At 38.1% G+C, this 27,470-nt stretch overlaps 2 protein-coding genes across 2 annotated transcripts; one reads left to right on the forward strand and one right to left on the reverse strand.

Annotated features, from left to right (window-relative positions):
* Nucleotides 1-17,645: 17,645 nt before the first annotated feature.
* On the forward strand, nt 17,646-19,379 carry LOC111890844 (probable WRKY transcription factor 53). The gene is made up of 3 exons (XM_023886924.3): nt 17,646-18,090; nt 18,186-18,314; nt 18,652-19,379. The coding sequence occupies exons 1-3, from the start codon at nt 17,774-17,776 to the stop codon at nt 19,202-19,204; spliced, it is 999 nt and encodes a 332-aa protein (XP_023742692.1). The 5' UTR covers nt 17,646-17,773; the 3' UTR covers nt 19,205-19,379.
* On the reverse strand, nt 19,239-21,279 carry LOC111890845 (protein SEH1). The gene is made up of 8 exons (XM_023886925.3): nt 21,040-21,279; nt 20,693-20,804; nt 20,501-20,601; nt 20,312-20,389; nt 20,077-20,232; nt 19,888-20,000; nt 19,647-19,773; nt 19,239-19,534 (listed from the first exon to the last, which is right to left on the reverse strand). The coding sequence occupies exons 1-8, from the start codon at nt 21,196-21,198 to the stop codon at nt 19,403-19,405; spliced, it is 978 nt and encodes a 325-aa protein (XP_023742693.1). The 5' UTR covers nt 21,199-21,279; the 3' UTR covers nt 19,239-19,402.
* Between the last annotated feature and the right edge of the window lie 6,191 nt (nt 21,280-27,470).

The following is a 27,470-nucleotide window of genomic DNA, read 5'->3' on the forward strand; positions in this document are numbered from 1 at the left end:
AAACAGCCAGCAAGAAGTTTCCATCTTTTATGATGGAGTTAATGTCACAACCCGGCAGTTGCTAGACTCACAAGGCCCACTTACAAAGAAGCCACCCCCGGTGATTAAAGAATTAATTGAAGAATTCTCTAAACACTCTAGAGAATACCACAACCCTAGGAATGATGTCACGAGGGGAGCCGCGTACGCTGCTACTGAAGATTTATCTGCGGTCATGGCCATGTTAAAAACCATGGATAGGAGAATGGACAAAATGGATCAAACTATCCATGCCATACGGGTGGGTTGTGAAAACTGCAATGGACCTCACCTCACTAGGGATTGTGATTTAGATGAGCACGGCAACAAAAAGGCACAAGTATGTTATTCGAGCGGTGACCGGTATGATGAAGACTGGCGAAAACAAAAAAAGGAGTGGCTGCCTTACGAAGAGTACAAGAAGGCCAAGGAGGAGAAGTATAGACAAAAAGGAAGAGGCTTTTACCAAAAGGAGGAGCCGGTGCAAGAAAAGAAGCCAAGCTTGGAAGATATGCTAACTAAATTTGTGGCTGCTTCCGAGAAAAGACACAGTGACCACGATGCTGCTATCCAAGAAACAAGAACAATGCTCAGAAACCAGCAAGCATCCATCCATAATATAGAAACTCAGCTTGGGCAACTCGCTCAACAACTAAACCAAAGGTCACCGGGAGAGCTTCCTAGCAAAACCGAGAACAACCCACGAGGCGCGCAAGTGAACATTATTACCACAAGAAGTGGGAAGGTTATTACTCCCCTGGCCCCCATTCGCACTGAAGAGAATAAGGATTCACAGAAGGAAGAAACGGAAGCACAAGCTGAGAACCAACATTCACAATCTGAGAGATCTACTCGCCGAGTAGGACCGATGTACTCGGCGAGTACATCTGAAAAACCGCATGATCAGCCACCCGTCAAACCTTACCAGCCTCCAATGCCGTACCCAGCCCGAGCCAAGAAGGAGAAGCAGGAAGAGGAGTATCAGAAATTCCTTGATCATATTAAAACTCTTCAAATAAACATTCCTTTCATTGAAGCCGTCATGCAAATGCCCAAGTACGCAAAGTTCCTTAAGGAACTCCTCACTAATAGAAGAAAGATGGAAGAGGTGCAGAAAGTAGTATTGAATGAGAATTGCTCCGCAGCCATGCTAAACAAACTACCAAAGAAGAAGGGTGATCCGGGGAGCTTAACTTTACCTTGCCAATTTGGCAACTTGGCAGCAATTCATGCTTTAGCTGATTCGGGAGCGAGTGTAAACCTTATGCCATACTCGTTCTTCAAAAAGCTGGACCTTCCAGAGCCAAAGCCAATTCGGATGGCAATTCATTTAGCAAACAAGACGGTTACTTTCCCAAGAGGCATATGTGAAGATCTATTAGTGAAAGTAGACAAGTTTGTCTTCCCGGCTGACTTCATCATTCTTGACATGGAGGCGGATCCGCAAGTACCAATCATCCTTGGAAGACCCTTCCTCAACACCGCTAGCGCCATCGTAGACATGAGAGACTCAAAGCTCACATTGCAAGTTGGGGATGACTCAGTAACATTCGGGGTAGACCAAGCCATGAAGTACTCAAGGAGTAGTGACGACACGGCGTTCTCAATCGACATGCTTGACGAGTTATTGGAAGGAGACATACCTGAAGATTCCAGCAAGGTTGCAGCTTTTGAAGAAGTATTTGATCCAGAGAAAGATTTACTAGAGATTGAAAGACTGTTGGAGGAAGCAGAGTATAAAGAACTCAAAAACCAAGCTGAAAGCCCTACTCGCCGAGTAGACCCGATCTACTCGCCGAGTACACCTGAAGAAAAGTCAGCAGTCGCAAATGCCGCCATGAACTCGCCGAGTACCATACCTGCACTCGGCGAGTACGCCACTATGAACACTAAATTGGAGCTCAAAACACTGCCTAACCATCTGGAATACGCCTTTCTGGAAGAAGGAAATCAGAAGCCAGTAATTATAGCCTCAGATCTCTCCAAGACAGAAAAGGAAGAGCTTGTACGAGTACTGAAGAAAAGGAAGAAAGCCATCGCGTGGAGCATCTCCGACATAAAGGGAATAAGTCCATCCTACTGCTCTCACAAAATAAACTTAGAAGAAGGAGCCAGACCGGTGGTGCAACATCAAAGAAGATTAAACCCGAACATGCAAGAAGTCGTCAAGAAGGAGGTGGTAAAGCTTTTGGATGCAGGAATCATCTACTCCATCTCCGATAGCCCATGGGTGAGTCCGGTCCAGGTGGTGCCCAAGAAAGGAGGAATGACGGTCATTACCAACGAGAAGAATGAGTTAATTCCAACGCGAACAGTAACCGGTTGGCGAGTGTGTATCGATTATCGCAAGCTAAACGATGCCACTCGCAAAGACCATTTCCCCCTTCCTTTCATAGACCAAATGTTAGAGAGACTTTCGGGCTATAGCTATTATTGCTTCTTAGACGGGTTTTCCGGGTATTTCCAAATACCCATAGACCCAATGGACCAAGAAAAGACCACCTTTACGTGCCCCAATGGGACCTTCGCCTATAGACGCATGCCATTTGGCTTATGCAATGCACCTGCGACATTTCAAAGGTGCATGACCGCCATATTCCATGATATGGTGGAGAAATTCATGGAGGTCTTTATGGATGATTTCTCTGTATTTGGATCTTCTTTTAATGACTGCCTTACAAATCTTGACTCAATGCTTGCTAGATGTGAGAAAACCGACTTGGTCCTAAATTGGGAAAAGTGTCATTTCATGGTCAAGGAGGGTATAGTATTGGGACATAAAGTCTCTAAAAAGGGGATTGAGGTGGATCGGGCAAAGATAGACACCATCGCTAAATTACCCCCACCAACTAATGTGAAGGGCATTAGAAGCTTTTTGGGACACGCAGGCTTTTACCGGCGTTTTATTAAAGATTTTTCTAAAATTACGAAACCTCTAACACAATTATTGTTAAAAGATGCACCCTTTAATTTCACTAAAGAGTGTTTAGAGGCATTTGACTTTTTAAAAGAAAAATTAACTAATGCCCCAATCATTATAGCACCAAATTGGAACTTACCCTTCGAGATCATGTGTGATGCGAGTGACTATGCACTAGGAGCCGTCCTTGGACAAAGGGTTGACAAGCATTTTCAACCCATTTATTATGCAAGCAAGACCTTGAATCCTGCCCAAGAGAATTATACCACTACTGAAAAAGAACTGTTAGCCGTAGTTTATGCTTTCGATAAATTTCGCCCTTATTTGGTTTTATCTAAAACCACTGTTTTTACTGACCACTCGGCTATCAAGTATTTGTTTTCCAAACAGGATGCCAAGCCAAGACTAATACGATGGGTGCTGCTTCTTCAAGAATTCGATATAGAGATACGAGATAAGAAGGGAATGGAGAACGTAGCTGCCGATCATTTATCTAGGCTCGAGAACCCGGCATTGCAAGAAGATAAAGATGGAGATGACTTCCCGGATGAATACATTATGGTGTCCGTGGGAGAGGAACCATGGTTCGCGGATATAGCTAACTACTTAGTTACAAATTACGTCCCAAAGGAGTATAGTAGTCAGCAAAAGAAGAAATTCTTTTCGGAGATCAAATATTACTTTTGGGACGATCCATACCTCTTCCGAAGTTGCGCGGACGGGATTATAAGAAGATGTGTGTTCGGAAAGGAGAGTCGAAAAATACTAGAGCAATGCCATAGCGGACCCACGGGAGGACATCATGGCGCACACTATACCGCGAAGAAGATCTTTGACATTGGGTTTTATTGGCCAACAATCTTCAAAGATGCAGCCCAATATGTCAAAGAATGTGATGCTTGCCAAAGGGTGGGAAACATTTCCTCCCGTAATGAAATGCCACAACATAGCATTCAAGTGTGCGAGGTGTTCGACGTGTGGGGCATAGACTTCATGGGGCCATTCCCCACATCCAAAGGAAACAAGTACATTCTCGTGGCGGTGGATTATGTGTCAAAATGGGCGGAGGCGCAGGCTTTACCTACAAATGACGGACGGGTAGTGGTACGCTTCTTGAAAAGACTATTCTCCCGGTTTGGTGTTCCAAAGGCCTTAATTAGTGACCGTGGTACACACTTTGCCAATGAACAATTGGACAAGGTGCTCAAGAAATATGGGGTGACCCATAAGTTCTCCACATCATACCACCCGCAAACGAATGGGCAAACGGAAGTTACCAATCGAGCTTTGAAGCGTATCTTGGAGAAGTCGGTGGGAAGTAATCGCAAGGAATGGTCGGATAAATTGGATGACGCGCTATGGGCGTTCCGTACCGCTTTCAAAACACCTATTGGTACTACACCATATAGGTTAGTTTATGGAAAGCAATGCCATTTACCGGTTGAAATCGAGCACAAGGCATATTGGGCGCTAAAAAGATGTAACTTTGACATGGAAGAAATGAAGACAAACCGCTTAATGCAAATGAATGCCCTTGAAGAACTACGAAATGAAGCCTATTCTAGCTCATGGCTTTATAAAGAAAAGACCAAGAGATGGCATGACCTAAGAATCAAAAGCAAGGACATCCATGAAGGCCAAAAAGTACTACTCTTCAATTCCCGCCTAAAACTCTTCTCGGGAAAACTTAAATCCAGGTGGGATGGTCCATTTGTGGTCAAGACGGTGTTTCCTCATGGGGCTATTGAATTGATCTCGAGAGATGGCACGCCATTTAAAGTCAATGGCCATCGAGTGAAGAAATATGAAGAAGGAGTCCCCCGCAATGAAGGAATGGAGGAGCTCCTGCTGTGCGGAATCGCAAAAACATAAAAGGGGCGGAGTCCAGCTAATGACTCCATCAAAAGAAGCGCTTCTCGGGAGGCAACCCGAGCTTCACGTTTGCATTTTTTTCCCGCTCTTTATTTTTCGTATAGTTTTTTTTCATTTCTAGTCATTCATTCTACTTCTCTAATTGCTTGAGGACAAGCTCTACTGAAAGTGTGGGGTGGAAAGGCTAAAATAAAGGAAATCACATAGTAAAATTGGCAAAAACGTAAATTTTTTCAATCTGAGACATATACTCGGCGAGTATATCGGTTACACTCGGCGAGTAGATGCTCATATACAGCTAAAACTTCACAACACGCGTCCGTACTCGGCGAGTATATCCATTATACTCGGCGAGTATACGGTTTAAACCCAGTAAAATAAAATCTGTAAAAAACTGCTTTTGTTCAACACTTCACCCCCATACTCGCCGAGCAGTTTCTCTCAGCCACCTCCCAAGAAGTTCCTCAAGATCTAGTCAATTTTCTTCCAATTTCTCTTAATTCAAGCACCAAGGTAACATTTTTACTCTTTAATTTCATGAAAGGTCCAGTCTTTGTCACCTATTTCCCCACATTTGGTATATTTTCGGATTTGGGGAGTTTTTCACAATTTCTAGGGCCTTGATTTACTCAGGAATTAGGGGATATTTGGTGTAATTTCTTCAACATATGTGGTTAGAAACACAATCACGAAAAACCCCTATGGATAAATTGGACTAATTCGCAGACTACACAGCTTCGATTTCGAATCTGTCCGAGTGTTCATACTACTCGGCGAGTATGCTCGCGTACTCGGCGAGTAGGTCTCGCAAGGATGAAAAATTTTCTGTTTTATTTATGGGGTGTTGTTTGTTGTTGTGTTTTTGTTATGTTTTTACAGGGAGCATGGCAAGGAGAGGACAATCATCAAGAGGAGGAGGCCATGGTGATATGCCATGGTTAGCCTTTCAACAAATTACCTCTAAATCCTCCAAAACTCGAGCTCTAAACAGGTTGGAAGCGCTGCGACAGAAAGAAATTCACTTGCCCACTGCAGTGGATTGGGGATGGATGGGTAATGTCGGCTTGGAAGAGGAACTTACTCCATATTTGGTAAAAGATTGTAACTTGGGTTATGCCAACATCACTTGTGATGGTTGGCTGCAATTATTTAAAATACAAGAGCCAGTATATGCGGAGTTGTGCTGGGAATTCTTTGCTACTATTTCATTCCGAGGTGGGAGTGAATATTACAATCCAAACACGATCTCGTTTTCTTTGGGAGGAGAGATGCGACAATGCAGCATGGTTGAGTTCTCTTGGCGGTTGGGCATCTACGATCAAGATATGGCGATGACGGACTACTTTGAAGCCTTCTTGGAAAATACCTACAAAGAACTTCCCGAGGGGGTGGTGGCATCAACATGGTGGAGTACAATTGCTAACCGGGTCTATATACCTTCCACTGCTCAAGAAGGGCATATTCGTTCTCCAATCCATCGACTCATTCACCGATTCATTGCAAGCACAATCAACATGCGAAAGGATGGGGATAAAGTTCCCACCCTTGATATCTTTTATATGTGGAGTATCATCACCCCCGATGTTTTCTGCGATCTCCCATATTGCATTGCTAAATTTCTTGCGGAGGGAGCAGTTAAGGAAAAAATCAACTCGAAGATCAATGGGGGTATGTTCATCACGAGGCTCGCGCGATCATTTGGGATTTTGGAATTACCGCAAGCCCAAATGCTAACGGTTATCCACCCTCCTCCGTTCAATACGGCACTCTATAGGAGGGCTCGGATAGTGGAGAAATTTGGTGATTCCTTTACTATTCCAAATGAAGATGAGCCGGCGGTCCCCGAGGAGCCGGGAAGGCGGGTTAGGCCGAGAAACGAGCGGGTACGAGAAGACCCACCGGTGATTCCGGTGGAGGATAACGAGGGATGGAATCAAGTGGAGTATCGACGATACTTGGATGATATAGGGCGAGGGGTTAATTACACCAATCAATCCTTCGACTATCTTTTCCAACACATGCATATTGCCCCGCGACCGGGACCCGGCTATCCTTACATCATGAATTGGGACGAAAGGATGCAAAGAAGGGGTGGAGAAGGAGGTAGTGGAGCTGGAGGAGCCGGGATGAACGAGGAAGAATGAAGATTTTATTTTGTTTGATTATGATGTTTGTTTTAAGGACAATTGTGGACATGTAACCTTGGTTAAGTGGTTTGAATTTTAGTGTTACTTTTAGTTTTCTTTTCAGGTGTTGAAGCTAGGATGCATGCTATTTAGGAATGGTCAAGCAAGGAATGAGGGCCTTTAGGAGTGCTTATAGAGTTTTGTTCCTAGGATCGAGTCCGTACGAATCAAGAGTTTATTAAAGTGTTGCTGTTTAGAAAGTTGCTTGGAGAGTGCATTTATGTTTGCATGTCAACACTAGAATAAAGAGAGCCAGCGTTTAGAAAATTTTTGGAAATATATGCTCTACTCGCCGAGTGCACTAATACTACTCGGCGAGTACATCTGCTTCTGTGCGATCTGCTTGTCCGATACATTCTACTCGCCGAGTTTACTCGCATACTCGCCGAGTAGCCTGCTGCAGGAGGAATTTTTCTTTGTTCTGGTTATTGTTCATGTGCCATTCATACATTCTTTGTGCACTACTACTGCGACTTGTGCAACAACCAATTTTCCTTGGAGTTTTCGAGCTATCAACCACACGAGACATATGACACCCATGCCATGGATGAGCTGTTCCCATGGTTAAAGTCACTAGAAGATGGAGTTGAAGACGAGAGTGTCAACCTAGCGACTGCTACCCCAGGGGAGTTTGTTCCAACTTTCTCTCTAATTGCATTTTTTTTGTATAATATGCAATGAGGGCATTGCATAAAATAAGTGTGGGGTAGGGGGTTAGTCACATCTTAGAACACTTAGAATCTTAATTTAGGCTAATGTTTAACTTGTTGAATATTTAAAATGCTTAGGTCTTAAATTAGAAAATTTTGGTAAAAATTAGGATTCCATATTAAAGTTGTGTTAATAATTGCATGAGAACCCAAATGTTTAGTTGAGCCTATACACGTTCTAGTGCATTTGTGGCTTCCTTATTCCAGTGAAATCATGATACAAAAACACGACCCTGCTCAGCCTGAGGGATGCAATATGTTTAGCAACCTAAACCTGAAATGTATCCAGGAAAATTTTTATCATTAGCCAATAAAGGTTGAAGTTGAGCGCCCCTGCTTAAGCATGTAGGGTTTTAAGTGGAAAAAAAAAAGTAAGTTACATGTTAAAAAAAAAGAGAATTACAAGAAAAGTTATAAGAGTTTTGGAGCAATTAAGTATGAAGTTCAAAGATCAAATATTCCAAGAAATCCAGAAAAGTTCTACTAAACAGACACTTAGCCCAATCAGCATCAACAGACCCAATAAGACTAAGAGAATCAGTTTTTGTTATATGAATTCCTTTCCCTGGACAATCTTTTAAGTATCTTAACAATCTTAAAGCAATATTCACATGAGATTTATAAGGCTTGTGCATGTACTGACTTAAAATTTGAACAGCATATGAAATATCAGGTCTTGTCATAGTTAAATAGATCAATTTACCAATTAATTTTTGAAATTCTGTAATATTTACCACATAATCAGAGGGATCTAGATCACATTCTTTCTTAATAACAAAATTAGGTTCCAAAGGAGTTTTAACAGGTTTGCAAGCAAGCATGCCAAACTCTTGTAACAATTCCAAACAATATTTCCTTTGATTTAGGCAAATACCTTGATCTGTTCTAATTACTTCAATTCCAAGAAAATATTTCAACTCTCCTAAATCTTTTATTAAAAATTGAGATTTTAAAAAACTTTTAACATTTTCTAATTCATCTCTGCAATTTCCAGTGATAATAATACCATCCACATAAACCAACAAAATAACTATAACATGTTTTACTCTTTTAACAAATAATGAATAGTCATTAATACTTTGTTCAAAACCAAATGAAGAAAGGGAAGAACTCAATTTCTCATTCCATTTCCTAGGTGCTTGTTTAAGTCCATAAAGTGATTTAATCAATCTACAAACTCTATTATCCTTTTTTGAATGATATAGGAAGTTGCATGTAAACATTTTCAGATAAATCACCATATAAAAATGCATTATTTATATCCAATTGATATAAAGGCCATTGATATGTGCATAATTAGTTAATTATTTAACATATATTCTTAGTTATTTTTGGTTAATTATGAGAATAATTTGGACAAAAGGTACTTAAAATGCTTTGAATTGTGTTTTCAGCCCAAAAGATATGCTTGGATGTAAAAAGGAGAAAAGGAAAGCAAGAGAAGATTAAAGGGTGCCAAGAATGACCTACTCGGCGAGTACCTCGGCCCTACTCGGCGAGTACACGATGAGATACTAGAAGATATGTACGACTGCTAACCTGAAGACGGATAAGTATTGACCTACTCGGCGAGTTGATTCTGCTACTCGCCGAGTAGCCTCTGTTTTGAGATATCTTTATAAGACGAATCCTGATCACTTGGGAGAGAACTCCTGGCGAATTTTGGGAGAATTACCTGCGACAAAAAGATTCAGAAGGCATTGAAGAACCCTAAGCTTCAAGAGTTGGAAGAATTCAAGCAATTAGGTTAATTCTACCACTTAGACTTAGGAATTAAACATGTTTGCTTTCTTAAACTTTGTTTCTTTGTTTGTTTCTACTGCAACTATGAGCTAAACTCGTTTTTGTTTCTGTTTGGGGAATACCAAAGAACTCCTATGGTTAATTATTGAATTTTGTTTAATTGTCTAATGGTGATTTGTTAAATTAAGTTTGTTAAAGAACCTTATGTGTTAATCACTACTATTTTCTGTTAATTGGAAGGCAATTAGGTTGCATGAACATCACTTAATTGTTAACCTCATATGTCTATGTGAATGCTAAAATATATGCTTAGAAGTAATGATTATGAAACTAAGATTAATAAGAAAATAGGAAGATTAATGTGTGAGCTTGTTTGAGAAACCATCAACAAGAGGTTAATTGAATTAATAACTTAGTTAACCATTACAAATCTTATTTAATCCAAATAATTAATCTAGGGAATTAATTAGTTTAAACACTTGATCAACGCTTAAATTAGTTAATTGTCTAAGGGTTAGGAGTAATGAACATGAACCTAATTACTGTCATTGGTAACCAATAGCAATTAATCTACCTTAACTTAAATAACCATAGGAGTGAATTGGTTGAACCTAAATAGAAACATCTTTATCAAATTTGGTGAATAGTTGTTGCTTTAGTTAATTAGTTAAATTTAATTTGTTTAAGTTTCTAGTCTTGCAAAACTAGAGAAAAAACCATTTACTTTTATTATTTGTTTTAGTTAAAATTAGCTATTAGTTTAATTTCCGTTCCCTGAGTTCGATACCTTACTTATCAATCTATACCACTTAAAGACAGGTTCACTGCCTTTGTGTGCTCAAATTATTAATAAAAAGTAGGGATAAAACTAATTGAATTTACACACATCAGCCATGCATGATGAATAGCTAAAGTTAAACAAATCCTGATAGTAACAATTTTAGCAACAGGAGAGAAAGTTTCCTCATAATCTATACCTTCTCTTTGACTGTACCCTTTAGCAACTAACCTAGCTTTATACCTTTCAATTTCTCCATTTGACTTATATTTAATTTTATAAATCCATCGACAACCAATAGCTTTTCTTCCCTTAGGAAGATCTACAATTTCCCAAGTATTATTCCTATATAGAGCTTCCATTTCCTCATTCATTGCTTTTATCCATTTAGGATCTAAAGCTGCTTCACTGTAGGTCTTAGGTTCTACTGTTTTATTAAGATTAGCAACAAAGCAATAATTTTCAGAATTTAAAGCTGAGTAATTGACAGATCTTTCTATACCATATTTATGTTTTCCTTCCACAACATAATCACTAAATCTAAGGGGCATATGAACACTACGTCCTGACCTTGTGACCCTAGAGGACTGTCCTTCAGAAGGATTAGTATCAATTAAAACATTTTCCTCAGTCAATAAAGAAGAATTTGGAACCACCTCACCAGATGAGGGCACATCTGCCTCACCAGACTGGTTGCTGACATCAAAAGAAAAAGTCTCATCCAAGTTATGGTCTGCATCAACACCACTCAACTGATGGGCACCTCTCAATTCATCTAAATTAGTATTGTCTAGTAAAAAACTAGAAGATATTGACTCATCATAGGAAAAAGGATCATCTAAAACAACATTAGATTTATTTGTTAAAGATGAATGCTTTAACTTGAAAGGAAAAACAGACTCATAGAATTTTATATCCCTGGAAACAAAAATAAGATTTGTATCAAGACTTAACACTTTATAACCTTTTTTATCAAAAGCATAACCAAGAAATATACACTTATCAGCTCTTTCAGAAAACTTATCAGAATTATTCAACTTTGTTGCAAAACATAAACAACCAAAAACCCTAAGTTTATCAAAAACAGGAGCAGTTTTATAAACCAACTCATAAGGAGAGGAACCATTTAAAACAGATGTAGGAGTTCTATTAATTAAAAAAACAGCAGTTAGAATTGCCTCTCCCCAAAATTTCAAAGGTAACCCAGATTGAAACATCAAAGACCTAGCAACATTAAGAATATGTCTATGTTTTCTTTCAACCACTCCATTTTGTTGTGGAGTGTGAACACATGAAGTTTGATGCAAAATACCTTTTGATTCAAACAATTGTCTCATTTTATAATTCAAAAACTCAGTTCCATTATCTGACCTAACTGTTTTAATTTTAACTCCAAATTGATTAAACAAAATATTAAAGAAAACAAGAACACAACCATAAACTTCATCTTTTGATTTCAACAAATAAACCCATGTAGCTCTAGAATAATCATCAACTATGGTTAAAAAATACCTAAATCCTTCTGAGGTTGTCACTCTATAGGGTCCCCAAACATCCAAATGAATTAACTCACCAAGTTTAGTAGTAACATGTTGACTAGCAGGAAACGACTCCCTAGTTTGCTTAGCCTTATGACATACATCACAGGGTGGCAGTACTTCATTACCAAAATTTAATTTAGTTCTTAGAGATCCTAGGGCTTGATCAGAAGGATGAACAAGTCTATTATGCCAAGTTAATTTTGATACACAACACACAAAAACAGAATGAGTATAACTACATGAATTACCTGAAGGTACACTATTGATGTAATAGAGACCCTCAGATTCTCTACCATTCCCCACCATCTCCTTTGATTGTAAACCCTGAATTTTACAACTATGTTCATTAAAAACAACCTCGCAATTACTGTCTTTACAAACCTTATGAACAGAAAACAAGTTAACATTAAAATCAGGAACAGCAAAAACATCAAAAAGAGTCAAAGAATTAGACAAATTCATATTGCCAATTTTTTCAATTTTAGCTGAAGTACCATTAGGATGGCTAACCAGAAGATCTAGTTTAGACACATCCACAGTATCATGAAGAAGAGACTCAGAAGCAATCATATGTTGATTAGCTCCAGAGTCAACAATCCACTTTAGAGGACTAACAGATGAATTAAAAGCTTGAAACAAACAGGTACCTGCCATATTAACACTAGCAGAAGTTTCCTCATTAAGCTGTCTATCACCAATAAGTTGTAAGAATTTGAAGTATTGTTCCTTAGTGAGCTGATGAAACTCTGAATCCCTACTAGAATCAGGAGTACTAGAAGGAATAGCATTTTCAGAGGTAGTAGTAGAGGAATTGGCAGAAACATTTTTATTAAAGCCATTCTGATTACTAGACTCATTTCTTGACTTAAAATCCTTGGGATAACCAATTAGCTTATAACATTTATCAATTGTATGACCTTTAATTCCACAATTTTTACACTGAACGGATTGAGTTTTGTTTTTATTAGTGTTATTGAAACCAGATTTGTTATTAAACCTGCTATTAAAAGCAGCAGGTTGAGACTTAGACAAAGACTGTGAAGACTGAAGAGAAGACAAGGATCCATTTCTTTGAATAGATTCTTCTCTTGAAAGAATAGAAAATGCAGTTTTAACATTAGGTAAAGGTTCCATTAGCAAAATATGACTCTTTACTTGACTATAGGACTCATCAAGTCCAGACAAAAACTGCATAAGTTTCATGAGATTAGAATGATCTTTCAGCTTGATAGCAGCTTCACAAGTACACTCAGTCAAGCTAGTAAGACCATCAAATTCCTTCCACAAGGAATCAAGTTTATTAAAATAATCAGACAAAGAAATTCCATTTTGTTTAAGTGTATTAATTTGTTGATGTATATTAAACACAACTGAACCATCTGACTTATTATAAGTTTCAAACAAATTATTCCAAATATCCTCAGCTACCTCAGAGTAAGCTTGACTCTGATATATAGAATCAGAAATAGAAGATAAAAGCCAGGAACATACAACAGCATTAGCCCTATCCCACTTAGATTTTTTTGACTCATCAACACTAGTTTTCTTAAGAGTACCATCAATAAATCCAAGTTTATTCCTAGCTTTGAGAGCTCTAGAAATAGAACTCTTCCATAATCGAAAATTTTCATTTCCAGTTAACTTTGTAGTAACTATTGAAGTAATAGCATTATCAGATGGGTGAATATAGAGAGGATCATCAAAATTAATTGACTCATCCTTTCCACTTCCACTAGGTATAGAACCAGAATCACCACCCGAAGTAGTGTCTCCGGCCATTTAGAAAAACAAAGTAAAGAACAACAAATAATACGACAAACAGGAGACAACAGTACTGATCTAATGTCCAGATGGTCACCAGGTATGTTAGGGCCCAAGACAATCAGTACAGTGTCAAAAAACAAACAAAAAAATATAATGCAAGAAACCAGAAAATGGTGTGCACAATACAACCACAGACTCCCAACCAGAACAATATTACCAATCAATAGAGAAAAAGGAACAAGAAAGTCCTCACAGTGAGTTGGAAGCGACTAAGAAGAATCGACTCTCTAAGTCCGTTCTCTACTAGGGTTTATCGGTGATCAAATCCGACCCCTAGAGAGTTATTTCGGAGTAGAGATTAATCGATATGAGAACTTTGAAGATCAACAGAAGCGAAGCGCTAATATCACAAGCGTTTGTTTCGCCTTTACTTGTTACCTGCAAGAATCAAACATTCTCGCAGTACCAGGATCTTGAACAACAAAACATATAAAAGAAAGATCTATAAAAGAACAGAAAAGATCTTCACAAGAAGGAATCAGAAAAATACCGTTCTTAGATTGACGATCTGATGATGAAAGCCACAATCGAGCGTCTAGAACAACAAATCGGAGCCTGAATGCTCTGATACCAAGTTAAAAAACGCAAACACAAAAACTTCCCAACTTGAACAGTTTATTTAATATAAACCAGTTCGATTATACATCAACTTACATCAGAAACCTTACTATAATAACACTCACACTCGGATGGAAAAATTAAGAACAAGATCTAACAAAGTTATGAACATCTATAGGAGAAAACCCTAACAGATACCGAGAGAGAAAGAGATGAAAAAATATCTAGATCTGATAGATGTGTACAAACGGATCAAGCTTCAACTCTTAAATACTTCGGATACTTGATCAACCCATAAAGCCTCCAAGATCCGCGCGTTGACCCGAATCATATTACCTGTATACAATTTATACAATCTACCCACAAATAGCAACAATTATACAAAACACATCCTTTAACATGTAAATTTCAGTTTGTCAAATACTAAAGGTATTTTCAACACTTTTTAAAAGGCTAGCTTATAAACTACTTTTTGACTTGTCAAACATGACAACTTAAAAAAACTCAAAAAATAAGCTAGTCGTGACGCGCCAAACACAATCTTATTGTGAAGCTCCACCATCCGCCTCCCACATTACTACTCTTTTAAACTTGTTGTTGCATTCCATGTGTTTTTCACTTTTGTTTTTTTTTTTAATATTTTTACCACCTTTCCGATTCCTACTCTTTTAGCATGTTCAATGTTTCAATCTAGCATGGCACGACGTATCTACATGGTCTAAACCCGAAACCCTATACGGTTATACCCGATATGAAAATAAACGGGTTGATACGACACAATACAATAATTAAATAGGATGGGTTCAACTCTATCTATCTCAACTCGTTTAAGTTTCAACTCGACACAACATGTTTGGCATCCCTATAGTCATCACAAAACCTTAACTCTTAAGGTTGAGGATTGAAGTCTGGTTTGGAACATATGATATAGATTTAGGAGTAGAATGATTATAAGTTAGCTGTTTTTTTTTCTATAACATATATTTTAGAATCTTACGTCACCATTTCTAGAAACAAAATCATCTAAACATTACATTACGTACATTTTGGCTTTCTTTATTTTGTTTTGGGATGGTGGGAGTTTCATATTTGTTGTAAGAGGTCAACGAACGAGAGTATAAGAGGAACGTGGACGATTGACACGCTGTAATAGTGTAATTAGTGTCCAATAAAACACGGAATTAATTACATAAAGTCAGACTTATTATTATAATTACTCTTTAATCACTATTTAGTCCCTAATAATTCAAATATTTTTTTTTCTCAACTGGCAAAAGAGAAATATGTTTTAAAAGAAAGCTGAATGCAAAACAGTATTTAAGAATAAAATCAGTCCATATCAGGAAAATCGAATTTCATAAACTACGAAAACAAGAAGTTTTGTCATACACTACTTTGTAATCCTCTTTTATTATTATAAAGTAAATATAGTACGTATATAGAACAAAATCGTTATTAAAAGAGGCCTAAATTTTTTCTAAATATATAAAGGCATAAAACAGAACATGGATTTGCAAAACTATAAACTATAGTTTGACCTCACTAGAGCTTCATACTCTTTTTTATTCATCCATTACGAAAATACCACGTGGCTTTGTGTGTGTGTGTGTGTGTGTGTGAGAGAGAGAGAGAGAGAGAGAGAGAGAGAGAGAGAGAGAGAGAGAGAGAGAGAGAGAGAGAGAGAGAGAGAGAGAGAGAGAGAGAGAGAGAGAGAGAGAGAGAGAGTTGAAATGGTCAGCTCAAATATTGTTCTGTAAAGAGGGAGAAAAGAAAAGGGAGTGAATCTTTTCTGTAGAACTTTGAATCGGTCAGCAAACACTTTCTTGCATTATTACTCAACTGTACTAGCTCAAAGTGTAAGTTCTATACATTCAGGGGTTGAAATGGAACTTCTTATAATAGTGTCAAGGAGTTGTAAATTAAGTCCCTTAGTTTTATGCTTTCCTTTATTAGACACTGATTCAAAATCATGAAATCCTTCGACATTTATTTCAGATACTTCAAAACATATAATAAAAGAATCTTATGCGCACCTCACCCATTATAAAAGCAACGCCAACGGCAAAAGAATCTAGAATCACATTCGAAATAGGGTAAGGGGGAGTTAGTTGTCAACGGTCGTGTTTAGGGCTGTAAACGAACCAAACGTCTTACAAGAAATTCGTTTATGTTCATTTGTTTAATAAATGAATGAACATAAACACAACTTCTAATTCGTTTAGTTAAATAAACGAACATTAACAATGTTCTCGTTCGCTCAATTATGTTCGTTTATTTAAGTTCATTTTATGTTCATATATACTAGTATTCAGTTGTGTTTAATTACATTATTATATTATATATTCGTTTATGCTCATATATGTTTATTAATCTATGTTCGTTTGTTTATATTGGTTTAGCATTTTCACGAACATAAACAAGCGAACATGAACAATGTAATTTGTTAAACAAACGAACATCAACAAGAAAACTCGTTTGTATATTCGTTTGTGTTCGTTCATTTGTTCGGCTAACTTGAACAAACAAACATGAATGAACACTTGTTCTTGTTCGTTCAATTTGTTTACAGCCCTAATCGTGTTGCACTAATAAGTAGAGCAATTACTTCTCATAGAAGATGTTTGACATATGATTCACAAACCTGTAAACATGGACGATCATTCTCCTACTTAATAGTAGAATGACTCCTTTAAAAATCATTTTTCCGATTATCACCTTTAATACCAAGACAAAATCTCGAAAAAATACAATTTATTTTTATAATTTTATCGATTTAGCCACTGAAAACTATTGTAAATTGCAATTACTCAATTTTAACCGTTTGATTATTATTATAATAACCATAAAAAAAATCAATATCTAGATCGATAAAATAGTAAAACTAAGATTATAATAGTTTAAAACTACATAAAATAAAGCACAACATTAGCAAAAAAACAAATAAAAAAACATTTTAGAGGCATTGATTACCACTATTAAATGAATGGGTTTGCTTTGACATCATAATTTATTTTACCACAAATTATTTGTTTTTTCTTTTACAAAAAAACATCATTGCTCTTAAAAAGTAGCATAAATGGTAAGGAACTTTATGTTTCTTCTCAAAATACCATCGAAATAATAGTATTTTAGTACTATTTTATAAACCGAAAGTTCAAGTTACTTACCTTTGATAACATTTTCTTAAACAATGGTATTTAACAAAAGCAAATTGTTTCCATTTATTACATTAATCCAAAAAGAAACTACAAAGAAATAGAATCTTATAGTGTACACGTGGTCTCTAAAGGTAAGAACAGAAAGAGTTTGTGGGCCTTTCCATAAAACTCATAAAGTAAAGGGGCTAAACATGTAAATTTATTTGATTTGAATTAGTCAGCAGCAATAGAATCAAAGACCAGTCCATTTCCGAAAGACAAAAAAAACACTTAACACGGTTTCTCAGTCAACCTTCAACATCATCTTCTCAGCTTTAAATCCTTAAAATCGTCTCATTCTCTCATCACCTTCTCAAACACACACACCTCACCTCACCTCCCTCTCTCTCCTTCCCCTCTCATGAACAACTAGCATTTTGACTTTTCAATTTGTACATCTTGCATCATAACTTGTACATTACAGACATGGAAAATGTTTACATCATCAATGAGCTAACACAAGGGATGGAACTAGCTAGGCAGCTCAAAGCCATTTTGAGTTCAAACTGTTCCCCTGAATCAAAGCACAATTTGATTCAAGGGATCATCGCTTCTTACAACAGAGCGCTGTTGATCATCAACAGCGCCCAGTCTGAGCTCCCGGCACTAGCGGCACAACCGGTGTCAGTGTCGGTGCTCAGCCAGCCTGAGTCACCGGTTTCTATCGATGGAAGCCCACAAAGCGGGGATTTCAATCAAGGTTTTGATAATTTCCAAGACCAGAAAATCGTATCAAAGAAAAGGTATAAAAAAATTATATATTTTTCGACTACTATGTTTTAGTAGTGTGTGTAATTTGGTGCAAAATTATAATCTTTTTTCTTGATTTGTGTTGCAGAAAGGCAATGCTGACGTGGAAAAACCAAATCAGAATCTCGACTGACAACGGTTTGGAGGGAAACTCTGATGACGGTTATAGTTGGAGGAAGTATGGGCAAAAAGACATTTTGGGTGCTAAATTTCCTAGGTTAGACTTTCTTTCTTTTTATCCTTTGACTTGCAGTGGGACCCACTCTATTTATATTTTTACCCATTTCTGAAATGATAGGATATATATCATACTCATATGAGAAGTATTTTTTGTCCTATTTTTTATAGGACAAAAAGGTTATAATTTTGATCATTACATCTGTTTTCTTATTCTGTTTCATCAATTTTTGATGGAACAAAGAATACAAAATTATATATTTTTTCCTATTGATTTTATCCATTTTTTTGTGGGTCCTAACTCTATATATACAGATATCGATCATAGAATTCAAAAATTCATATTTTAATTTCGGTTTTTTATTAAATATTTGCAGAAGCTATTATAGATGTACGTATCGATACGTTCATAACTGCATGGCAAGAAAACAAGTGCAAAGAACAGACGAAGACCCGACAGTTTTTGAAATCACATACAGAGGCAAGCACAGCTGCAACAACTCAGCCACCACCGCCACCACCGCCGCACAATCGGTGGTGCCGCCACAATCACCTGAAAACCACCAACCACCACCACCAAAATCCGGCGAGATGCTATCAAATCTTCGAGAAAATCTCAGAGTTAGCACATCAGATTTGGATGCAATGGTTCCATGTTCATTTTCCTTCCCTTCATCATCATTCGGATGCATAGAAAACTACCAACAATTTCATTTCACAAGTGAAGCCGATCACAACTTTTCACAAGCTGCCAATTCCGGGTCTAACTACTTCCCGGAATGGAATCACGAATTCCATCATCACGATGATTCCAATCTCTCCGGAATCATTTCCGCTACCACTTCGGCAACAAATTCCCCGTTGGCTTTCACTGATTCGCACGATTTTAACCCAAATTTTCCGTTTAATAACTCGGGTTTTTTTATTTAATAGGTAAGTCTTAAAAAAAATAAAGAAAAAAAAATAGCATTAAGTTTTGCAGATAGCATCAAATCAATAAACTATGTTAAGCATACAAAATAATGCTTGTACAAATAGAAATGTAAGATTTAAGATTAAGAGCCATTCAAGATCTAGAAATAATATATGGTATCACATTTGTTCACATTGAAGGGTATTTTGGTAATTTTACATGGTAGGTTCGATGATTGCTTGTTCATGCCAAACTCCATTAAGATTTGATTGCCATAATCTCACCCTCCCATCACTCCCGGTGGTTGCCAGTGTCATTCCACTCATGTCCCATTCCATTTGCCACACCTAAGACAATAAATAACAACATACTTTCATATATTTGTTTATTATAATTTATAGCATTTTATTTTTATAATAAATAACTAAAACAAAAGTACATTGCTAAAAGAATACATACCTGATTGTTATGGCAAGGGAATGTGGCAATCTTTTCAACTGAAAGCCTTCCATCAATATCAGGGTCTGAAGCCATTTGCCATATTGAAATGCTCTTTAAAGTTGCAACAGCCATCAACTCATATGGTCTAATTGTTTACAAGTTTGAAAGAAACAGATTAGTAAAACAAGATTATAACTTTTTAAATTTTAAGATCTCATTTTTTTTATATAAAATAAAAACAAAAAGGCTAATTAATTACCTTCCAATGTTGGGAGCCCATGCCACAGCATATACCTGATCACCTTTATCATCATGGTCTGCTAATTCAGCAACTGGAAGCCATCTTTGATGATCTTGGTCAAACTCCCATACCTGAAAATATTAACCAATTAGAGAAAAAAATTATTTTTAGTAAAATGATTAGAATTACATGATTAAGTAAACATACTTTGGGTGAATTTAATTGTGGGGTATCTGAATTGAGACCCAATAGAAAACTTGCAGGACATGTGTCGCTTCTTTGGGGGTTCCATGAAATAGATGCAGACAAACATGATGCTTTTCCAAATTTCGTTACTGAATCTGTAACATTCTGTAATTCAGCCTAGAAAAGAAAAAGAAAAAAGATAAATGTTTCTGTAAGAAAAAGAAGAAACAAGGAAGAATAACAGAATCAGAATCACCTGAAGTTGCCAGTTCTTCAGGTCCATTGGATCTAAAATCTCATAGACTTTTAGAATGCCATTTGCATAAGCAACTGTCTGGAATGGAGATGTAAAGTTTGATAGGGTTAAGGATTTAGAAGATAAGTTAACAGTAAATTTAACTGATTTTTCAATATGAATATTTGGACAGCAGAATACTTAACTCACCAATTTCAAACTTGAATGGGAGTTCCCAAATTGAGCATCTAGAACTTGATCCATGGATCCTCCAAAGGTTTTGCATTGCTTCCACTGAACAGGTTCACTGTCTAATGGATATAAGGTTGAGAAAAACATTTTGTAAATAGTTTCAGCAAACAGGGGCAGTAGATCTAGGTGAGCATATTGCAGATTGCATACCTTCTGCTAGCTCTTCCCAGATTGACAAACTTCCATTCGAACATATACACGCAATTGCATCACCATACTCGGGAGGAACCCATAAAACTTTTACAATGCTTCCCTCGCTAACCTAAAATTCGATTTGTTAACGTGTGAGCAATCACAATTGACCATAAGAACTACGGAAATGCATTGATGTTTTCCTAAACAAACGATTTAATCTTCAATGGCTAATTGAATAGCTCTTTTTCACCGGGTTGATATGTCGAATCCAGATCGTTACGAATTTTCGTCACAGTGTAAGGTACAAAATTTACGGGAAAACTGGAAATGGAGATATAAGAAACGGGAATCGAAATATTAACCTTGAATTTAAAAGTGGAGGTGAAGGAGGAAGAAGCTGGATCACTAGTGTCGTAGATAGCTATTGATCCATCGATCATACCAGTGGACAATCTTTGGCCACAGTAGTTCCATGAAGAGCATATTGCCCCTTTATCTAGAGTTGCTACTGATTTCTCCATGAAATTAACTTTCTAGGGTTTCTCTATTTCTTGATTAGCCCCAATATTTTTGAGGTTTTAAGGTTTTAGTTCGAGCGCTCGTTTGCATTTGTGGGTTCCTAAATTACAGAAATACCCCTGTGAACCTTCTTTTCGAAATAAGTAGATCATATATATTATTGACCTCTAATCAAAATAACTTTTAATATTAACTATTTTATTGGAAAAGAAAAAAAATACAAAAATGGTCCCTGTGGTTTGTCATTTTTTGTGGATATGGTCCAAACCTTTTTGGTCCTTATTGAGAGAGTTGTGTGTGGAATAGAACCTTGGAGTTAACCACCGTTTGTTTTTTTGGTTGTTAAACCCCTCACGTGCATTGCACATGAGGGCATAAATGTCTATTTACTCGAGAGGAAACGGATGAACCAATTCATCGATAGAAGCTCCAGTGGTGGCTGATATCACGAGGGGAGGGAAGGGCGTCGATCTCCGGCGACCCTTGTGGGCTTAATCGTCGTTTGATCGAGAATGAGAAAACGAACGGGTCGATCGGTGAGCACATCACGAGAAGGGAAGGAACAGGGCAGATCGACGACGATTTCAGGGGTGTCTGATGCTATGGAGCTGACTAGGAGCACAAGCAAACTTAAGAGGGTCATCGCCCTCTTGATTGTCGACAAACCTCGACTCAGGTGGAGGTTCTTCGACTGCAAATGAAAAGGAAAGAGGGATGGAGAACAACGGTATCAAGGGTATTTTGGGGTAATGTTTTTCGGCAGGAAGAGGAGGGGTAGCTCCTCGATGGTTCACCACAACACCGCCACTACCGGTGGTGCTTGGCTGGACCGAAGAGAGAAAGAATAATGGAAGTAGCTGATGGGTTTTAGCCATAAGAACTTTCCTATGTGCGCATGCAAAACCCTAATGCTTGGATCTAGGCTTTCTAATCAAAGATGCTTTGATTCCAAGACTTCTAATGACTATTTAGGTGTAATAACAATATTGAAACAGATCTAGAATCATACCTTTGAATTACTTGTTGATCTTGTTGTCTTGGAGCTTCTAGAGTCACAATTGTCACTTCTCTAATGGCTTACAAACACCAAATAGCAAGGAGGATGATTTGGGAGAGAGGAGAGGGGAGGAAATCGGCCAGGGTTTCTATACTTTAGATGAAGTGCCGATTTCCCTTTGCCATAGGGTCTATTTATACTTGTAGACTCCTTAAGGGTTACAACCTAAACCCTAATTGGATAATCTTCTCTTAAGGCTATCCAAATCCATTCCTTAGATAAACCCTTGGACGATTTGAAGCAATCCTTAGCTTCTAGAATCCGTCCAATCCATATCTATATGGATTTACAGTCTAAAGTTTAACTATCAAACAATTGACAGTTTATACCCTCTTATTTAATTAATCTCTTTAAGTCACCAAATTAATTCCAATTAATTCTATGACTTATATTAATCAAATAATAATATATTATTCTTTATATTATTCTCATAATATATAAATAATATTTACTCTCTCTTAATAAATCATCCTATCAAGTTGCTATGGTGAAGGCAACCCAAAAGGACCATGCACAATCGGGTCAAATACTTGCCTAATATAGTTGCAGCCTTAGACACTACTCCAACAGTCTCCCACTTGGATAAGTCTAGTAACTATATGTACAAGTACAATTCGATTTGCAATCGTAGCTCTCAAAGACGCTGTCAAACTCTAATCTAATCAATCTTGTCCTTTAGATAAGGGATCGCACAGTCCTCTGTTAGATATCATGCTGACAATCCTATGGAATGGTTAGTCAAGCATTTAGGTTTCTCGATCTCTGATTTATTTGACATAGAACTTAATCGAACACATCAATTCAGTTCTGACCGGGCCCGGCACATAAGTCAAATCAAATCATCGAGCGGCCGAGATATCGCTTTTACCTTCTTAGATAAAAGTTACAGATAAACTTCGACTTATATGCATTTACTTATTCATTAACCAATTATACACAACAATGCGTTTTATAACACCGAGTTACTGATGCGTTTTCGCATTATCAATGTACAATCAATTAACAAATAATAAACCATATATCTAGGTTTTAAGACTATATGATATTATCGTCTTGCGATCACCCCTTTATAACATATTCCATAAGGTGATTCCAGCAAGCGCGGGTTTGTTCCAATGCTCAAAACTAGTTCATAAGCACTCATGAACGTTGCAACAACCCTTTGCTATGTCTAACACCATTTAGACAATCTACATACCAATTCATGACAATCTTCATTCATATCTACTTCCAACTTATGAACGATTGTGGACAATTTGAATAATTCGATTATTCCTAATAAACTCAATTATTCTGGAAGTCAAAACATGCAAAGTGAAACAATAGTTAAACAATTAACATAAGACAGTAACATTACTCATAAATAAAACTCCTTTATTTAATCATCAAATGTTAATTACATTTATCTATTACACGTTTCTAATACTATCTAATCTATGCTAATATCATCCTTCGGCCTAATACTCCTAGCATGCTGCAAGTGCTTAACCCTACTCAGTCCCTTCGTAAGCGGATCTGCTGGGTTATCTTCTGATGATATCCTCTTCACTACGAGTTGTCTTACTTCTACACGATGTCTAATGAAGTGATATTTTCTGTCGATATGTCTTGATCTACCATGATCCCTCGGTTCCTTGGTCAAGGCAACCGCTCCTTCGTTATCACAGAAAATCTCCATGGGCTCCTTTATGGCAGGTACAACTCCAAGATCACCGATGAAGTTCTTCAGCCATATTGCCTCCTTCGACGCTTCGCTCGCTGCAAGGTACTCTGATTCGCACGTTGAATCAGCTATGGTTTCTTGCTTGGAACTCTTCCATGTCACTGCTCCTCCATTCAGGGTAAATACTCAGCCCGACTACGAACGGTAGTTGTCCCTGTCGGTCTGTAAACTGGCGTCACTATACTCTCGCACCTTCAAGTCATCACTCCCTTCGAGGACTAAGAACCATTCCTTCGTCCTCCGAAGGTACTTAAGGATATTCTTCACCGCAATCCAATGTGCTCTGCCAGGATTCCCTTGATATCTGCTAACCATGCTCAAAGCGAAGGCTACATCAGGGCGAGTACAAGTCATAGCGTACATGATTGAGCCAACTGCGGAAGCGTATGGAACTCGGCTCATTTCTGCTATCTCAGCTTCGGTACTCAGACTTTGAGTCTTACTCAACTTGGCATTACTTTGTATCGGTAATTCTCCTTTCTTCGAGTTTTCCATACTAAAACGTTTTAGTACCTTCTCCAAGTAAGTGTTCTGACTAAGTCCAATTAGTCTCTTACTTCTTTCTCTTACTATCCTTATTCCCAAAATGTAAGAAGCCTCTCCGAGGTCCTTCATAGCGAAGCACTTCCCGAGCCAGGACTTAACCTCCTGCAGAGTCGGGATGTCGTTTCCTATGAGTAATATGTCATCGACATTTAGAACGAGGAAGCTTACTATACTCCCACTGGCTTTGACATATACGCAAGACTCATCTTCGCTTCGTACAAATCCAAACTCTTTGACTTTCTCATCGAAGCAAAGATTCCATCTCCGAGACGCTTGCTTAAGTTCATAAATGGACTTCTCAAGCTTACACACTCTATTCGGATGCTTTGGATCCACAAACCCCTCTGGCTGATCCATGTAAACATCCTCAGCCAACTTTCCGTTAAGGAAAGCGGTCTTGACATCCATTTGCCAAATCTCATAATCATGAAATGCGGCAATAGCTAGCATCACTCTAATAGATTTTATCTTCGCAACTGGTGAGAAGGTCTCATCATAGTCAACTCCGGGAGTTTGAGTAAAGCCCTTCGCAACCAATCGTGCTTTATATGTGTGTACGTTTCCATCCACGTCGGTCTTCTTCTTGAAGATCCATTTGCACCCAACGGTCTTACGTCCGGGCACATAATCAACCAAGTTCCAAACTTGGTTATCATACATGGATTGGATCTTGCTATCCATTGCCTCTTTCCATTTCGCAGACTCCGGACCTGCCATGGCTTCCTTATAGCTATTAGGTTCATCAAGATTTATTAGTGTACCATCACTAATATACGTGTCCCCTTCGGTAGTAATATGAAAACCATAAAACTGGGGTAGAACTCTAACTCTATCGGAACGTCTAAGAGGTAAGGATTCGTCAATCGGTTCAACCGGAGTTTCCTCCTCGGGTTGAGTGCCAGCGGTAGAGGTTCCTTCATCTATCGACTCTTGAATTTCTTCAAGCTCGATTTGCCTCCCACTGTCTCCTTGGCCTATGAGTTCTCGCTCTTGGAAAACTCCTCTCCTCGCAACAAAGACAACATTGCCCTTCGGTCTATAGAAGAGATATCCAAAGGATGTCTGCGGGTAGCTGACGAAAATACATCGCTCACTTCGAGGTTCGAGATTGTCGTGAGTATCTCGTCTTACGAAAGCCTCGCAACCCCAAACCTTGATATGTGCCAACGAGGGAGCTTTCCCTGTCCACATCTCGTGAGTTGTTTTGGCAACCTTCTTAGTAGGGACTCGGTTAAGGATATGGGCGGCAGTCTCTAAGGCATACCCTCAAAAAGAGATTGATAGTGAAGCACTACTCATCATAGAGCGAACCATATCCAATAAGGTTCGATTACGCCTTTCTACCACACCATTCAACTGCGGTGTCCTAGGAGGCGTCAATTGCGAAACTATTCCACACTCCTTGAGATAATCGTGGAATTCAATACTTAGGTACTCTCCTCCTTGATCAGATCGAAGCATCTTGATTTTCCTGCCCAATTGATTCTCCACTTCATTCTTGAACTCTTTGAACTTTTCAAAAGTTTCTGACTTTTGCTTGATTAAATAGATATACCCATATCTACTATAATCATCGGTAAAAGTCACGTAGAAGCGGTTCCTATCCTTCGTGGTTGATCTAAATGGTCCACATACATCGGTATGTATTAGGTCCAATAGGCCCTCACCCCTTTCACACGTACTTGTGAAGGGTGATTTAGTCATCTTTCCAAGTAAACAAGACTCGCACGTGTCATCTTCCCTAAGGTCGAATGACTCCAACACTCCATCCTTTTGGAGTTGGGCTATGCGTTTCTTGTTGACATGTCCAAGACGACAATGCCACAAGGATGCTTTATCCATACTAGTGGAAGAATCTATGTTCAAAACATCATATCCTAAGTTATCAACAATCATAACAGTTTCATAAATTCCATTACATGGTATAGCTTCAAAGTAAAAGACACCATTTAGATAAGCCAAAATAGAACCATTCTCAATATTAAAAGAAAATCTAAAACCTTGTCTATATAAACCATGAAATGAAATGATGTTTCTAGCCATTTCTGGCGAATAGCAACAATTGTTCAAATCTAAACATAAATTATTCCTAAGCACTAAAGAATACACTCCAATCTTGGTCACAGGCGACGATCTTCTGTTCCCCATGATTAGATTGATTCTTCCTTGCTCCACATCCCTACTTCTTCTTAGTCTCTGCACATTAGAACAAATGTGGTAACCACAACCGGTATCAAGAACCCAAGAAATAGCATGATTAGAATCGTTAGATTTAATTGTATATATACCTGCGAAAGATGGCTTGATCTTTCCTTCCTTGATGGCTTGCAGGTATTCCGGGCAGCTTCTCTTCCAATGTCCTATCTTGTGGCAGTGGTGGCACTCTGACTCCTTCGGGTTAGGGCAGGGCTTAGCGGGATCAACTTTGGTCACACTAGAAGAGGCACCATCTCGGGCTTTAACCTTGCGATAGTTCTTAGACGAAGTCTTCCTCTTCTTTCCCTTTCCTTGACCAATAGCCAAGACAGGAGCAGCGGGTGGATTGGGAGTTGGTGCAACAGACTTGTCTTTGAAGTTGCTCTCAGCGATCCTTAAGAGACCTTGGAGTTTGCTTAGGGTGACCTCCCCTTTGTTCATGTGGTAGGTCATCCTAAATTGATTGTACATCGGAGGCAAAGAGTGAAGCACCATGTCGATTGCCAAGTCTTCCCCAAAGTCAACATTTAACTTGCGAAGGCGGTCGACATACCTTTGCATCTTTTGTAGGTGCACGGTAAGAGATTCTCCATGACCCATCTTAGCGGAAATCATGTTAGTGAAAATCTCATACCGCTCTTGTCTCGCGTTTTGGTGGTATCTCTCCAATAAGTCTTGATGCATCTCGTATGGGTACATGTCCTCGTAGGACTTTTGGAATTCGGAGTTCATGGTGGCTATCATGATGCAAT

This window comes from Lactuca sativa, chromosome 6 (assembly GCF_002870075.4).
Source record: "Lactuca sativa cultivar Salinas chromosome 6, Lsat_Salinas_v11, whole genome shotgun sequence".
NCBI classification, from domain to species: Eukaryota; Viridiplantae; Streptophyta; class Magnoliopsida; order Asterales; family Asteraceae; genus Lactuca; species Lactuca sativa.